At 37.4% G+C, this 15,456-nt stretch overlaps 1 protein-coding gene across 2 annotated transcripts in view; it reads right to left on the bottom strand.

The window, feature by feature from the left end:
- Positions 1–6,447: 6,447 nt before the first annotated feature.
- The window catches only part of STIM2 (stromal interaction molecule 2), a 182,743-nt gene continuing 173,734 nt past the window's right edge, over positions 6,448–15,456 (bottom strand). For both annotated transcript variants that reach the window (XM_036900554.2, XM_036900555.2), the window contains 2 exons: positions 12,585–12,858; positions 6,448–8,121 (listed from right to left, as the gene is read on the bottom strand). In XM_036900554.2, the coding sequence (XP_036756449.2) occupies positions 7,644–8,121; positions 12,585–12,858 (752 nt within the window). In that variant the 3' untranslated portion in view covers positions 6,448–7,643. The remainder of the gene's footprint in view (positions 8,122–12,584; positions 12,859–15,456) is intronic.

Raw genomic sequence — 15,456 nt, 5'->3', positions numbered from 1 at the left:
TAAATGTTATATTTTGAATGTGACCCCCAAATTCATGTTAATACTCTAACCCCCCACAATGTAACTGCATTTGGAGAGAAAGCCTACAAGAAGGTGATTAAGGTTACATGAGATAAGGTTGAGGTCCTAATCCAATAGGGCTGGCACATACTCTGTGTGTGTATGTGTGTGTGTGTGTGTGTGTGCACGCGCGCCCACGCGCACCCCGTGAGGAGGCAAGAAGGCAGCTGTCTGCAAAGAGGGCTCTCACCAGAACCCAACCATTCTGGCACCTTGATCTTGATCACATCCAGCCTCCAAAACTGCAAGAAAATAAATTTCTGTTGTTGAAGTCACCTGTACTGTGGAGTGTTAAGGCAGCCCTAGTGGACACACACACACAGGTAACAGTCTAATGCAAAGGCCCCAACTGAAGGTGGAAACCACCTTGCTAATTTACCTCCTACTGCCCCCCATGTTCTCTCTGGGTCTTTTCTAGTCTCCTGAAATACTCTATTCATTCTTTCCTTATACGTGTCTCCCTCCATCTGGAAACCAACTTGCTAAATATTTACTGAGTATCTAATTTAATGACAGGTGCTAAGGGAATTTAAGCATCTATAAACCAATGTGTTCACCCCTCAGGCTGTCTGGAAGCAATAGAGATATAAAATAAATTATTGAGAGTAACTTTTGCCATGTTTAAGTCTTTCCAAGATTTCCCACGGATCTCAGGATCAAGTCTAAAATCTTAAAAAAATATGGCCTGATAGCACTGCACAGTCCTGCCCCCTTCCTCTGGCTCCCTCACTATGAGCCAGTCCCACGAGCCTTCTTTCAGTTCCCTGCACACACCCAACTCTTTCCATCCCAGAGTTTTTCTACCCATGCTGGTACCACCGCCCGGGCCATGCAGAAACGTAGGCCCCTCCATTTCTGCTTCCTGGAACCCTGCAGGGTCAAGCCCAGAAGCCGCTTCCTCAGCAAAGCCCTTTCTGACCTTCAAATTAAGTTAGACTTCCATTAATAATCTCCCAGGCCTGTGAAACTTTTCCTTCATAGCACTAATAACAAACATGGTAATGTAAAAAATTACATACAGATTTGTTCAACCAGGTAGGTCAGGACTATATTTATCTTATTGTCCTATGCCTAGCACTAAGTACATTACAGGCTCTTGGTTGGTGATTGAAAATAAGATCTAATAATATAACAAATCACATTAAATAATACAAGAAATCAAATTACCAAATATGTAATATAGCCATTAAATGCGAAGGTCAGGATACAGTTGAGCCCCAGGATTGAATAGGCTAAGTAACTGTATGGAGCAAACACTAAAAGAGCCTGAAATAATTCGTTTCTCCTATTAGGTCTGTTCTGACCACACTCATGAATCAGTTCAGCTCTAGAATAAGTCTCTCAAAAAAAAAACGCACTAGTTACTCCATGCCATCCTGATCTCCCCCTCCCATGGAATCTGCACATAAGACAAGGGAAATAAGAGCACACAGTGCTCATTCGTATTGGGTAATAGTCTTGAACTGCTTTCTAATTATTCAACTTGTGAAAATGCCCTTACAATCTGAAACCTGAAGGCAGCAATAATATCTGTTATTCATTTATTCATTCATCATGCATATATTTAGTTTCTAAGGTGCCAGTCCATGGGAGTTCAAAGTCAGACAGGGCATTTAGCTCTTTAGTCTATTTGGCAAATGAACGAACAGCTCGTCCTAATCCTACAAGTGCTGCAATCCACATTTCTGGACATTCACAGGAGTGGTACCTCACCCCACTGAGGGCATGTACGGAAGCTCCCTGGAGAAACCTAAGTTAAAGGTTTAGAGTTAGTGGCCCAAAATGGAGAGGACATTCCATGCAAAATCAGCAGCCCATACAGAATCAGTGCAGTAGATGTGCAGCAGCCTGGCTCGTTCAGGGAACTGCATGAAGTTCTGTGTAACTGGTTAGGTTCTGTCCATAGTGGCAAGCCATGAGGCTGGAGGAGTAGGCAGAGCCAGAACATCAGGTCATTTGTTAGTCTCTGTTTACTTTATCCTACAGGTAATGAAAATACATAGAAGGATTTTAATCATATCACGTGGCCTAGAAAGCTCATGAAAAAGAAGAAATAGGGTAAAGCTGGGTTCAATTAGCCTGTTGAAGTTAGTAAAGTGAGAAATAAGGCAAGGCTGCAGAGCAGCAGCCAGGCATTAGCAGAGACACTCAGGGATTAAATGGACAAAATTTGGTGATTTGACAATAAATGCATCCTTTTCCCTCCCTGTCTCCCTTCATTTCCTAAGGTCCTATTTCCATGCTCATTTTCTTACCTTTTAAAGTCAAAGGCAACCTCTGGCATAGTTATTCACTGTTGCACCCAGGTTTCATTTTATCCCCACCCACCCAACCTCCTTCTTTCAATTTCTTACTGTGATTTTTGGCCCTAGATGTACACCTCAGGTGTAAGCTTTTTCAAAGGGGAAGAATCAGACTTGAATGGCTGGTGTTTCCAAAACAAAACAAAAAAAACCACTCTTTTTCAGTTCCTAAACTGATGGTGTTCTTCAAGCTCCCTAGACTCTGTTGCCACCACATTCCAGGGACCAGAGGTCTGTAAGTATTTCAGCACTAACGTTCTCACAAAGAAATTAGCCCACATGATACTTTAGAACTAGATGCTTCAATTAAAGAGGTGGTGTCTTGCCTGAGGGTTTCAGCCCCAGGCAAGTTCACTATGGATTCAGTGAGACCAAGAAATGACGAAGGAATGTTCTTGGGGTAAAAGGGTTTATACCTGGCTTTATTCTGTGATGGTCGAGCACTAGAATCATGTCTGCACCCAGCAGTCTGCAGGCCCGTAATTCACCGCCGTCTGTCCCCGCCCAGAGCACTGGGCAGAGCTCCTTATATAGTGACTCAGTCAATAATAGCTTACTGCCTACGGGTGTGGGAGCATCAGCCCAGCAGGAGGCCAATTACACATCAAGTAGTGTAGAGTCGGGTGAGGATCCTGGCCAGAGGAACTTCCATTTTCCCCATGGTGATACTTAAGAAATAAACAAGACATTCTTGACATACCTGCAATACTGGGATGGCTGCTATGTCACAGAACTATTTGAAACTATAATGTGGCATTCTGGAGCAAGAGCTGAAGGACAATTTTGACTCAGGAAAGATGTTTTTAGAGTCCTACTTTCGCAGGGAACTAGAACCCACCAGGACAAACCATGAAGAATGTGAGAGGTGGAAGCAGCAGCTCCACCTTTGCTTCGAGGACCAGAGACTTGGAATGGCTGGGCAGCTGACTCCCTGGGACACACCTGCAGAGCCACTCTCACCAGGTGGAGGTGAAATGAACTGCCTACCTTTTCTTGAGCTCACTGTGCTCACTCTCTCTCTGACTTTCTCATTTTTGAAGGCAGATGTGCAGCAACACATCCAGTAAAAACTGGAACATCAGGACAGTGGAGAATGTGGCAGTCAAAACTTTATTCATGAAAGGATCCTGAGCATTCTGTCTCAATCGTCACAATGGAAAGAAGTCAAGATCTGGACTGAGTCCTCCCTACAATGTCCATTCTGGGCCTGCAACAAATATTGCAGCAGAGAGGACCCTTTGAGAGCCACTTCAGAGACTTGCAGACAACTTCAATTAAAATACAGAAGATAACCTCAAATGGAAGAGCCCCATCACAGACTGAGGTGAAATCCTGAAACTTGGCCTGAAGCCCACCTGACACCAACTGATTCAAGACAGGATCAGGCCAACCTGGGTTAGTCTGAAGGAGAGTGTCACATCTCAACAAAGACTACCCTGTTTTAGGGCTCATTACCTTGTTTTAGGACTGAGGGTGTGAAGAAGGAAACAAGACTTTTATCAGTACAATTAGGGACTCTATGAGATTGCCCAGAGCTCTGAGATGTGATGCTGTGTTCTGACAACTTACCCCAAAATGAAACTCTCACAGCTATTACAAATGTTCTGTGGGAACGCAGTAATTAGAAGCTCATCTGCTGTAACTAGACTACTAGCTAGAATCCCTAAAAGTAAGTTACCCTTGGACCTGTATGTTTCAGCCATAGCTGGTCTCTCCATGTGCTCAGCAAATTAGCACCATTAAACTAAATTATCCTTCATTTAATAAATACTTTTGAGCTACATAACCCCTCTCCTGGTTAGCTCCCATCTCCCCCACATTTGGTTTACATTTCTCTCACTGCTCTTATTACAAGGATTTTTGTTTTATCTGTCTCCCCTAATAGATACTGAGTTCCTTTAGGGCAGGCATCTGCCCCCTCTCTTTACCTCCAAAGCTTATCATGATGCATGGTACATGGTAGGCTGTTAAATATTTGTTGAATGAATTAAGTAGATTCTGTATTGTCTTTTACCTGTAATTTTTTTGGGCAAAATCTCTCTCATTCAAGACCTAAAAACAGGAGATCAGTAAGACCAAATCTTAAACCTAGGTTTTCTTTAGCTTTCTTTTAAAAATAAACATGAAAATACATACATGATAAAAAATCAGTTTTAGTTGTTAAGTGAAGAACACAAGAATAGGAACATTTGAAAGACTATGTAAAAGGTTTAGAAAAACACTAGGACCCCAAGAACTTCATGGGCAAAAGACATGAACAGACAATTCACTGAAAGGAAAAATACATAACATGAAAAACTTTCCAGCCATACCAGACATTATTTGCCTATTAAATTAGCAAAGTTTTAGCCAAACAGTAATTCATAAATGATGGCATGAAGTAATACACCCAAGTATTGGGGGGAATAGAAACATGGCTATATGGATAAGGAACCTTAAAGGTAGTTATACTCAAAAATAACTATATGAGACTGTGTATGTACATACATATGCACATACAAACTAAAAAACATGCTATCATTTCTAAAAACACATATTCTAAGGAATCAAATGTTGATTAGAATTTATGTGCTGTGACTTAGAAGTTAACATAGTTCTACCTTTTATTAGCTATGTGACCTTCAACAAATTATTAGTTTTCTGGGCCCACTGTCCACCTAAGTAAACTGGCAATTTAAAAAAGAAAACAAAAAACAAAATACCTACCTTACAAAGTTGATAGGTTAAATGAGAATATATATTAGAGTTTAAACAGAGCCTGGCACCTAGAAAGCTCAATAAATGTTAAATGCTATTGTTCCACATATTAGAAATCTGCAAACAGCCTAATGGTTAATAATAAAAGAATAACTTAAAAGATTATGATAAATCCATACAACAGCATATTATAAAGGCATTAAAATACTGTTCATGAAGATTTTTTAATGATATGGGAAAAATGTTTGTAATAGTAAGTGAAAAAGCATAATATAAAATTAAATATATATAGCTTTATGTATTAATACATACAAATATGTAGAAGATAATCTAGCAGAAAACACACTAAAATATTAAAAGTGATTATTGTGGGCAGTAGAATATGACCTGATTGCTATTTTCTTCTTTACACTTTTCCATAATGAATCATTTTTTTATAAGGTATTACTTTTTTATAGTTTTATAAAAGTTTTTGTAGATTTTATAAACCTTATATAGTTTCATATAAATCTCACAACTTAGGTCACCCTCTCCCACTCTCAACCACAAGTTCTAGCATCCAGGTGGTTTGGATCCAGAATTCCCTTCTAACCCTAAACAAGCAGTGGGCCTTGCTGGGAGTGCCTACAGCCATTCTCCATTCCAGCTCCACTCCATGCTACAGTGATCATCATCTTTTCTATCCATCAAACTAAAGTTCTCATCCCTTCTGAAATTTTCAAAGGGAAGAAGTTCTGCCTGGTCTTAAGAAGAAGAAAAGGTACTCCCTTCACTCTGAAGAAACTTTTCAGAGTGCTTGCCAATTCTCTATGCACAATTTACCCCCTTCTTAAGCAGCTTTAGAACTCTATGTTCCTCAACTCTTGACTTTTCAGGTTGTCTTAACCTTAAAATAGTCCAAAATTCTATGTTCATTTCCATCAATTTTTCCCTTACGACACTATTAAATATATAAAAATATCTTGTGTATATAAATATACTGAGTACCTTAGCAGTTTTTGACAATAGTACTAAAGAGAATAAACAATCATAATTCATGGGAGACTTCAGGAAACTGTTCATATTCTTAATAAAATATTTCTTTGAAACAAATCTCAAGTAAACTTGTTTAGAAATCCATATTTTCATCTAAGCAGGACTGGGATGGACATATATTTTAGCTATAATACTGGAAAACTGTCCTAGCTAATATGTGTAAGTTGCTCACCCCATCCATGCTGCATTAACCAGATCATTTATGAGTGAATTTTTAAAAGTAGTTTAGGTAGAAACTCCCCAGTTGTTAATGTACTTTGTTTCTCAATGTGACAATTTTCACAGTAAAAGTTACCCTCACATAACCTATTGGTTTAACAAACCCAAAACTTTACAAATTAATACAACACAATTTAAATGCACCATAAATTTGTATTTGTTACTCTTGATATTAGAACATTTAAACATTTCAAACTACATAAAAATATGACAAACAATATAAAATAGAAAGAAATTTGTTGACAACTGACTTCCAAAACATCACTATTTCTTATATTACAGTTAAGCAACAAGACAGCTTACAACAGCTCCCCAGAAAACATAGTGTTCTTAGTGGAGTTTTATCAACAAAAATTAGCACAGTCCCACACAATAATGTCTCCGATTTATTATCTTTTCCACAGTACAAATTTTTCACAAACCATAAATCCTTTGCTGTTACACAGTTTGTAAACAAGTGCCTGAAACCCCACATACCCTACCTCAGTTTAAGTTTGTGAATGTTTTAAGTCCTTTTGTCAAGTTTTAACTCTTCCACTTGCATAAGGAATCAAGAGCCTTCTCTCTTTAAATTATTTATATTTTATCATACAGCCTGCAATGCAGTAAATCACAGTGAAAGCCCTGGGAAAAACAAAACAACATGATCTTTACAGCAGGACTTGAAAGTTAATAATATTAAATGCATTTAAAGAAGTTTCCCATAATAAAAGCGTGGGTTTTCATTTCCAGAAATCAAGTCAATTAGAAACCCTAGGTTCTACTTAAAAACGCATTTTGATCTAAAAATGAAAAGAGTCCCCTAATCATAGTCATTTTATAAACTCCATACAGTTTCACTTGCAGAGATTTTTTTTTTCCAGTCTGGAAAACAGTAGTGCAATTAGTTTAACTTCTTTTAAGTTATTTATTTAGTCCAGGATGTAAATAGCTCTGTGGAAAGATAAGAAGATGCTCTGGTAAACAAGAAATTTTTGCAAGCCCATGCTGGCTTACTAGTCCATTAAAGCTTGTAAGTCCATAGTGGCTTTCAACAAAATGTTGTATATACATCACTAATAACAAAGCAGAAATAAATAGGCAGAAATGACTGTAAACTGTCTCTTAATAATTTTTCAGTAATAACTGGCTTGGCAAATTGATTATACAGTCATTTAAATAAGCAGACAGTAGACAGTTGCCCTTAAGGACGTTCCACCACGGCATCCAGTCTAGAAGGACCCAAATGGAGTTAACATTCCTAAAATTAAAACAAAAAAAGGGGAGAAGGGGTGGGCAATAATAGTTTATAGAGAGGCCACCTGAATGAATTCCATCAAGTTAGATAGTTCACTTAGATTTCTTCTTAAAAAGGCTTTTAATTTTTGATGGCTTTTTGCTTTTCTCTCCATTATGACAAAGGTCACGTGTGATGCTGCTTATCCTGGCAACATTTGGAACTTCCTGAACTGGTTTACTGTCGTTGCCAGCTGAGGAGCACGATGTGTGATGAGGTTTGGGCACTGGTATGCCACTGGAAAGCTGGTTCATGCTGCAGGATTTCTCCAAGATGCCATTGTACACTTTGCTTGCAGGACTGAAGATCATACTCTTAGTTTCTGTCAGGCCCACACAATCAGGAGAACCCCGAGAGAGATCTGCAGGTACCGGCGAATCTCCTCTGGATGAGCCCTCTAGAGAGAGCTCATCTCTTGATATCTTTTGAGGAGACAATGTCTGGTATATCTCAAGGCTTGAAGGAGGAGACTGTTTCCTTCCAATGGAAGAATTTAAGGAGTCACATTCTGAAGCTGTGTCTGGCACTTCCCTAGATGAGACAGAGACAAAGGTAAAAATTTTAAGATTACTAGCAGACATTCTAAGTAAAACAACTTCCATCATTTAATCTATCAAAACGTAAAAGGGAGAAATGCTAAAATTCTGTCCATATTTCAACAAAATTAGAAAATTACTCATCGAATATTATAACTTACCAAAACTCAATGTTTAATTTTTGACATAAACTATAAAAATGAAGCCTTCCCATCTAAGAAACATTATAGGTTAAGTTGTACCTTCCTCGGTTGTCAAAGAAACGAAAATGTTTAAATTTTAGAGTTTTTAAAAAATCATTTCAGCTACTTTTATGTTGTTTTACTATTGAGTATTTTTCTAACCTCACAGTTGACACTGTATATTTGAAAACATGAATTGTAGTCACTGCTCCTCTGTTTATTTTTTAGTCATTAAATTGCTGAAAGATAGCTTTCTAACAAAGCAAAAAATGGGTATTACTGGTCTAAAATGTTAAGCTCTCCCAAGTTTAAGGAAAGGGGAAGGAAGTTGAGGCACAATAAGGTAGGAAAGTGCTGGGAGTGAAAAGCAATGATACAATGTTATTTTTTAGAAAGCAGATATTTAATAAATCCTCAGAGGTTTATTCCTTTGTGATTTTTTTTCCCCTTTCTCCACAGTGGAAAAAGAAAATAAAGAGGAGTGGAAAAATAAAGTTCACAACCCTAAAGACAACATATAGTAAATGTTATCAGCTATTCCTTCAAAATATACCTCAAATCCACCACTTCTTGTTCCCTTACTGCTATGGTTCCTCTTCCTGAACCACCTCCTTAGCTACTTCATTACTCAGCCACTATATGTGGCTTTTAAAAAGTCAATCAGAGTACATCATTCCCTTGCTCAAAACTTTCCAGGCTAAAGTCCAAAGATCTTGCCCAGACCCATAAAGCCCTGAATTATCAGCTCTATGACTGCCCCTCCAGCTGCAGGCCCTACCACTTCCTGCCTCATTCCACCATGGCTGCCTCCTTATTCCTCCCTCAGGCCCATCTTGTGACTCCTTCAGGGCTTTTGAAAACATTTGCTGCTCCCTCTGCCTCATGTTTTCCTCCTCTCCATCTCCACACGGCTTACTTCTCCATGTCACTGAGGTCACCGCTCAAATGCTGTATCTCCGGAGATGTCTCCCCTAACCACCCTATCCAAAACAGCATCTCTTTCCTTTTACCTGTCTTTGTTTAAGCATTCCAGAACTTACCATTACCTAAAATGCTATTTCATACTAACTTGTTTATAGTCAGTTTCCCCAGAAGAAAGGAAGCTTAATGAGGATAGGTAGTCTTACTAACTTCTGTATTCTCTACATTGGAATAGCGGTGAGCTCCCTGTGGGTATTTAGTAAATATGTGATGAATGAATGAAAAAATGAAAGAAAGAAGGAAATAAAGAAAGAGAAGGAAGGAATGAAATCTTGAAGAATAGGGATCATGTCTTATTTGTTTTTGTATGTACCATGCCTGACACGAATATTGTTCACTCTATGAAAGGAAAGATTAAGAAATGAAAGTAGAGTCAAGGTAAAAAGCAGCTGGCAAAAGAAATAAGGGGGGAGAAGAAAGAGAGCTGAAGACAGAATAGAAAGGCAGGAAGACATATGATCATAATCCACCAGCTAGAACTACGCCAGGACCCTGTCTCACTTCTTGGCAGCTCAAGTTATTAGCAAGTGCATGGGAGACAGCAAGGACTAACTTCATATTTATAGAGTGAATGAACTGAATGATCTCTCACCTTGGATGACTTATCATTATTATTATTCATGCTATGATATGCATGCTTATTACTTTTGACATGTATTTTATGTTAATGCCATATTTTAGATATAATTAAACTGCTGGATGTATTCTGTCATTTCTATGTACTTCACTCACACATGTATGTGAAGACTGTCTTTATTACACAGCAAGCTCTCAGAAGGTACAAAATCCCCCGGGGCAGACAGAGATTTAAATAATGCTTTCATATAAAAGTTACATGTGCCACAAAACTTTCAAATGCTTTAAAGATTTGAGAATGGGTAGTGCTAACAGAGGGCAGCAGGCAGCTCAGGTAAAGAAATGACCCAGAGACTCATCACTAGCAGGGACGATTTTTGCTAGGCTTGCTTTGGAGTGGATGTTCATTAATTGAATAATATGTATCACTGTTCTCTGAAACTGTTCAGCATCTAGAGCCAGAAGCTGATTAATTACAGTTTTATGAATTTACTTTCTATTCTACTACATGGTATGGCTGCTTTGTGTGTGAAATTCTAAGCTAGGTTAAAAATATTTCAAAAACTAATCTCTAAAATCTAAATAATACATGAAAAAAATACTGACCTAAGACCTACATTCCTGTCCTGGTCCTGCCATTAATCAGCTATTCAACCTTAGCCAAATCATTTAATTTAATGAGGTCTCAATTTTCCTGTTAAAATAAGATAAATCTATTAATCTCTAATATTACTTTTATTTCCAACATCCTAACTCCAAAACAAATAATAATCTGAAGTGCTACCTCTTCTGCATAGCTAGTCAGATTTGGAGTAACTATAGCACACCTTAAAATCTCTCATTTTTTTAATAGAGCATATATTTTTTGGAATATTGAAATTATTTGTACCATTCATGTTATTTTTCTATTCCTTTTTTTCCCACAGTGACATGAGTTGATTCATATAAGTTTAATGTACATATAATAATACCTAACTCAAGGTGAAGTTTAAAGGAGCATATATGTGCCTAATGCATAGAACATAGATCAATAAACAGTAAATGTTATTATTATTTTTTAAGTATTCTAGTGGTTCATGCTTACAAAACTAAAAATGGACAGGAAAAATGTTTTCTGTATCCAAATTCTCATATTTATGTTTTAGCTGTGAATTTTTGACACTGCTTCTTGAAATGAGGATTGGACGTTTCCATCAATGTAAAAAATTCCATTGGACAGCAGAGATCTAGAGTTTTCCTACTAATTCCATGAGCCACACAAAATCAGCTTTGTGAGTAAAGCCATCGTGAGTGTAACTATAGTTATACTGCAAGGTTATACAGAAAAACTAGTCATAAAGGTTGCTAAACAGGCAAAGTTGCATCAAATTCTCCAACTGCAATGCGGACACAAAACCTTGACTACCTCCTCAGGAATATGCTACAATGATCATTTGCTAATCATAAAACTGATGTTCACTAGTAGGTGAAGCAATTGTGTATGAAAAATGATTATTTGATGATGCCGACTAAAGAGGCACATGATAGAGAACTACCAGGGATCACTGAAAGCATCCAACCCACTCTTCCTGTTTTTATTTCTCCTATGAGAACAATAAGACTCTGGAGCCACTTGGCTACTAAGAGACAAAAATCAGAAACTATGTCACTTGATACCATATTGTTCTGAAAGAAGAATGTGGTTTAGAAAGAGAGATCCTCAATAGCAACAGGTCTAATGGAGCAAGGAGTCCTCAGGCTAAACTACAATACACTGTTGCTATACCCATTTCATAGAAAACATTGTTCTAAATATAATTTCCTCCTTTAAGTTCCTGACATTTTCTTAAACCTTTGGCATGATAGTTCTTGTTGCTTACGTTTAAGAGCTAACACAGAACAAATAATTATGTGGCAATAATTATTTTAAAAACTGTCATATTTAATGTCTCTTTGTCCTAAAATATATTTAAGTTTATGCCTTTATATTTTACATTTAAAACTCTTCATAAGAAAAGTTTATGTAAGACTTGAGTCAACTGTGTGGAATGGCTTCTAAGCAGTTGTATCTCAAAATGTCTATCTATGGCTGTGGTGGGCAAGTCTAAGATGGCCCTCAAATCCCCCACCCTGGTATACATGCACCACCTTCCACTTAGCTATTCAGTCAAACACTAACAGAGGTGTTGGAATGAAAGGATTCTACAGATCTAAGTAAGAACCCAAACCAGTCAATCTTAATACAGATTATTATCCAGGTAAACCTTTTCAATTTGGGTCTAGAGATCAGGGATAGAGAAGGTCAGAAATTAAAAGCAATGGAGGGATTTGACAGAAGGGAAAGTCTTTGGTGCTGGCTTTAAAGATGGAGGCCACATGTAGCAAGAAACAGTAGATAGCCTCTAGGAACTGAGAACAGTCACCAGCAGAGAGCAGATACAGAAAATGGGACCTCAGTGCTACAACCACAAGAAACTGAATTCTATCACAACCAAATGAGTTTTGAAGAGGACCCCAAGCTCCAAATAAGAACAAAGCCCAGACATCTTGATTTTAGCCTTGTGAGACTCTGAGAAGAAAAGAAAACCAAGCCAGAGGAAGCCTGGACTTATAATACATTGCGCTGTTTGAAGACGGTAAGTTTGTGATAACTGGTCATGCAGCAACAGAAAGCGAATACAGTGCACACCACTCCTACGCACGAGCCCATCATACGTTGTGGTATATTCACTGCCAATACCATTGTTTTTCAGCAGAGAAGTAAATGGCCTCTTCCTCCTCTTCATTTCGATAAAGAGCAGGGCAACTTGACACAGAGAGGATATCCGGATCAGGGGAAGGCAGGGAGTGCGGCAGGTGAGGGGGCTGGTGCGGATGCCGAGGCTGGGACGCGTGCGGAGCGTGCGGAGGAAGCTGCGCTCGCTGAGCCTGCGGCGAGGACTGCATGATGCTGCGGCGAGAGCGACACAAGCTGCTGCTTCTGGCCAAGGATCCTGCAGGTTTAGCCATGGTCCCTGAAAACCAAACATGAATACGTACAAATGCTCATTCAGAATTACCATTTTTGAAATTATAAATCAAGACATCACAAAATTTAGACTCTGACCATGTTTCTGCTTTTGCAGCTCACACATTCTCTTCCTTCCACTGAGCTGTCCCATTCTCTAACCCAAGCTCGAGGACCTTACTCTACTGATTATGCTTTCTGTTGCCTTTATTTTCATCTTTTCCCTTCTTGTTTTTTCATCAGCATTTAAAAATCAATGATGGATAAAACAAACTTGAAAAACAAAACTAACAGCAATTAAAAAACCTCCTCCTGGTTACAGGGACTTAAAAAGGGTCTTGTGAAAAACTCAATATTTTGGGTATTCAATACTCAAACTCAATACAAGCTAACTCATATTAGCTTGGAATTCAAGTTTATACTACCAGAAGGGTCTGCGAAACCCTAATCCAAAAAGTTAACAAAAAAATTTGAATCCTGAGTAAGTGATATTCTTAAAACTACTGACAGAAGCAAAATAAACCATTTTGAGAAGTACTCCTAATGCTCAGAAAGTGTTTTCCAAAGGGGAAGAGGGAAGAAGGGCAATCCCTTGAAATATTTAATCCCTTTAAAATAGCTCAGTAAAAAACTATAAAACAGGAGATGGTAATCTACTGTGTAAACTCAGGAAATAGCTGCAATTATGAATCAAAAACTTCAAATAATATGGTTAAACTTCAAATAAAACTAAAAAATAAATATGTTAATACCATTTGACCCAGGAATTCCACTCCTAGGAATTTACCCAAAGAAAACAAGTTCTCAGATTCAAAAAGACATATGTACCCCTATATTTACTGCAGCACTATTTACAATAGCCAAGATATGGAAGCAACCTAAGTGTCCATCAGTAGATGAATGGATAAAGAAGATGTAGTACATATACACAGTGGAATATTACTCAGCCACATGAAAGAAACAAATCCTACCATTTGCAACAACATGGATGGAGCTGGAGGATATTATGCTCAGTGAAATAAGCCAAGCAGAGAAAGACAAGTACCAAATGATTTCACTCATTTGTGGAGTATAACAACAAAGCAAAACTGAAGGAACAAAATAGCAACAGACTCACAGACTCCAAGAAGGGACTAGTGGTTACCAAAGGGGAGGGAGGGAGAAGGGGATTGAGGGGTATTATGATTAGTACACATGGTGTGTGGAGGGGTCATGGGGAAGACAGTGCAGCACAGAGAAGGCAAGTAGTGACTGGCATTTTACTACACTGATAAGACAATGAGGTAAGAGGGGAACTCGATAATATGGGTGAATGTAGTAACCACATTGTTTTTCATGTGAAATCTTCATACAAGTGTATATCAATGATACCTAAATGAAAAAAAATTGGGTGGGTAGTGAGCAGACTCACCAGCCATGCCCCCACTTTCACCAAACCTCTCTGTTAGGGGACTGTGTTATTTGCTAATTCAAAGGAAGCACAATGTTAATGTATTCATTAAAATTAGGTAAAAATTAATCAAATACTTTATTTGATTAAAAAAAGATGTTTAAAAATCACAACTATAAAATAATAAATTGAAAATATGAAAAAAACATGGCATTAAAAAATGTAGATTTTATGAAAAATTAAGAACTAGTAGAAATGAAAAGTCATTGAAATTAAAAGTTCAAAAGATTGTTAAACAAAGTTAGAACTGAAGAAATAAGTAATGTAGAAGACAGATCTGAAGAATTTCTCTGAATGCAGCAGAGACAAAAAGACTATAAAAGAAAGGTTAAGAGATGTGGAAGATAAAATAAGATCCAACATATAACTAACTAATAGGTTAATATTAGTCTTAATATTTCTAGAGTTGACCCTTGAACAACATGGGGTTGGGGTGCCAACCCCCTGAGCAGCTGAAAAATCCATAACCCATATAACTTTTTGACTCCCCAAAACATAATAACCTACTGTTTGCCAGAAGTCTTACTGATACATAAATGGTAGATTAACACATATTTTATATGCTATTTGTATTATATACTATATTTTTGTAATATAGTAAGCTAAAGGAAATGTTTTTTCCAACTGTCACATACCTCCAAAAATTTTCCAGTGTTTTTGAAATTTTTCCAATTTTCCAATATTATTAAAAAGAATCCACATAGAAAATAAAATCCAATGGAAAATAAAATTTTCCAATATTATCGAAAATAATCCACATTGAAGTGGACCCATACTTGATCGAAATAAATTTATCTTTATTGGCAATAGAGATCCTCAAATTGGATGCAAAATAAAACCAGTATTACTATATCTTACACAGACATGGCTAGAGCCTGACGACAGAAATATGTTGAAGGAGGAGGAAAAGATATGCTAACAAATACTAATTGAAAGAAAGCTATTATAGCTATTTTAATGTCAGATAATATAAATTAAATGCAAAATGTATTGTTAGGACTTAAAAAAACAATTTAATTATAAAATAAAAAGTTGATCTTTAAAAAAGATACTATATCTGAACTTGTATTCCCCAAATAACTTGGTTTCAGTTATATAAAACAGAAATGAGAATTAAACGGAGGAACTGGTACATGTGAGAGATTTTTAAAAACT

This window comes from Manis pentadactyla, chromosome 5 (genome assembly GCF_030020395.1).
Source record: "Manis pentadactyla isolate mManPen7 chromosome 5, mManPen7.hap1, whole genome shotgun sequence".
Lineage (NCBI taxonomy): Eukaryota > Metazoa > Chordata > Mammalia > Pholidota > Manidae > Manis > Manis pentadactyla.
This window is presented reverse-complemented; position numbering and strand designations above follow the sequence as displayed.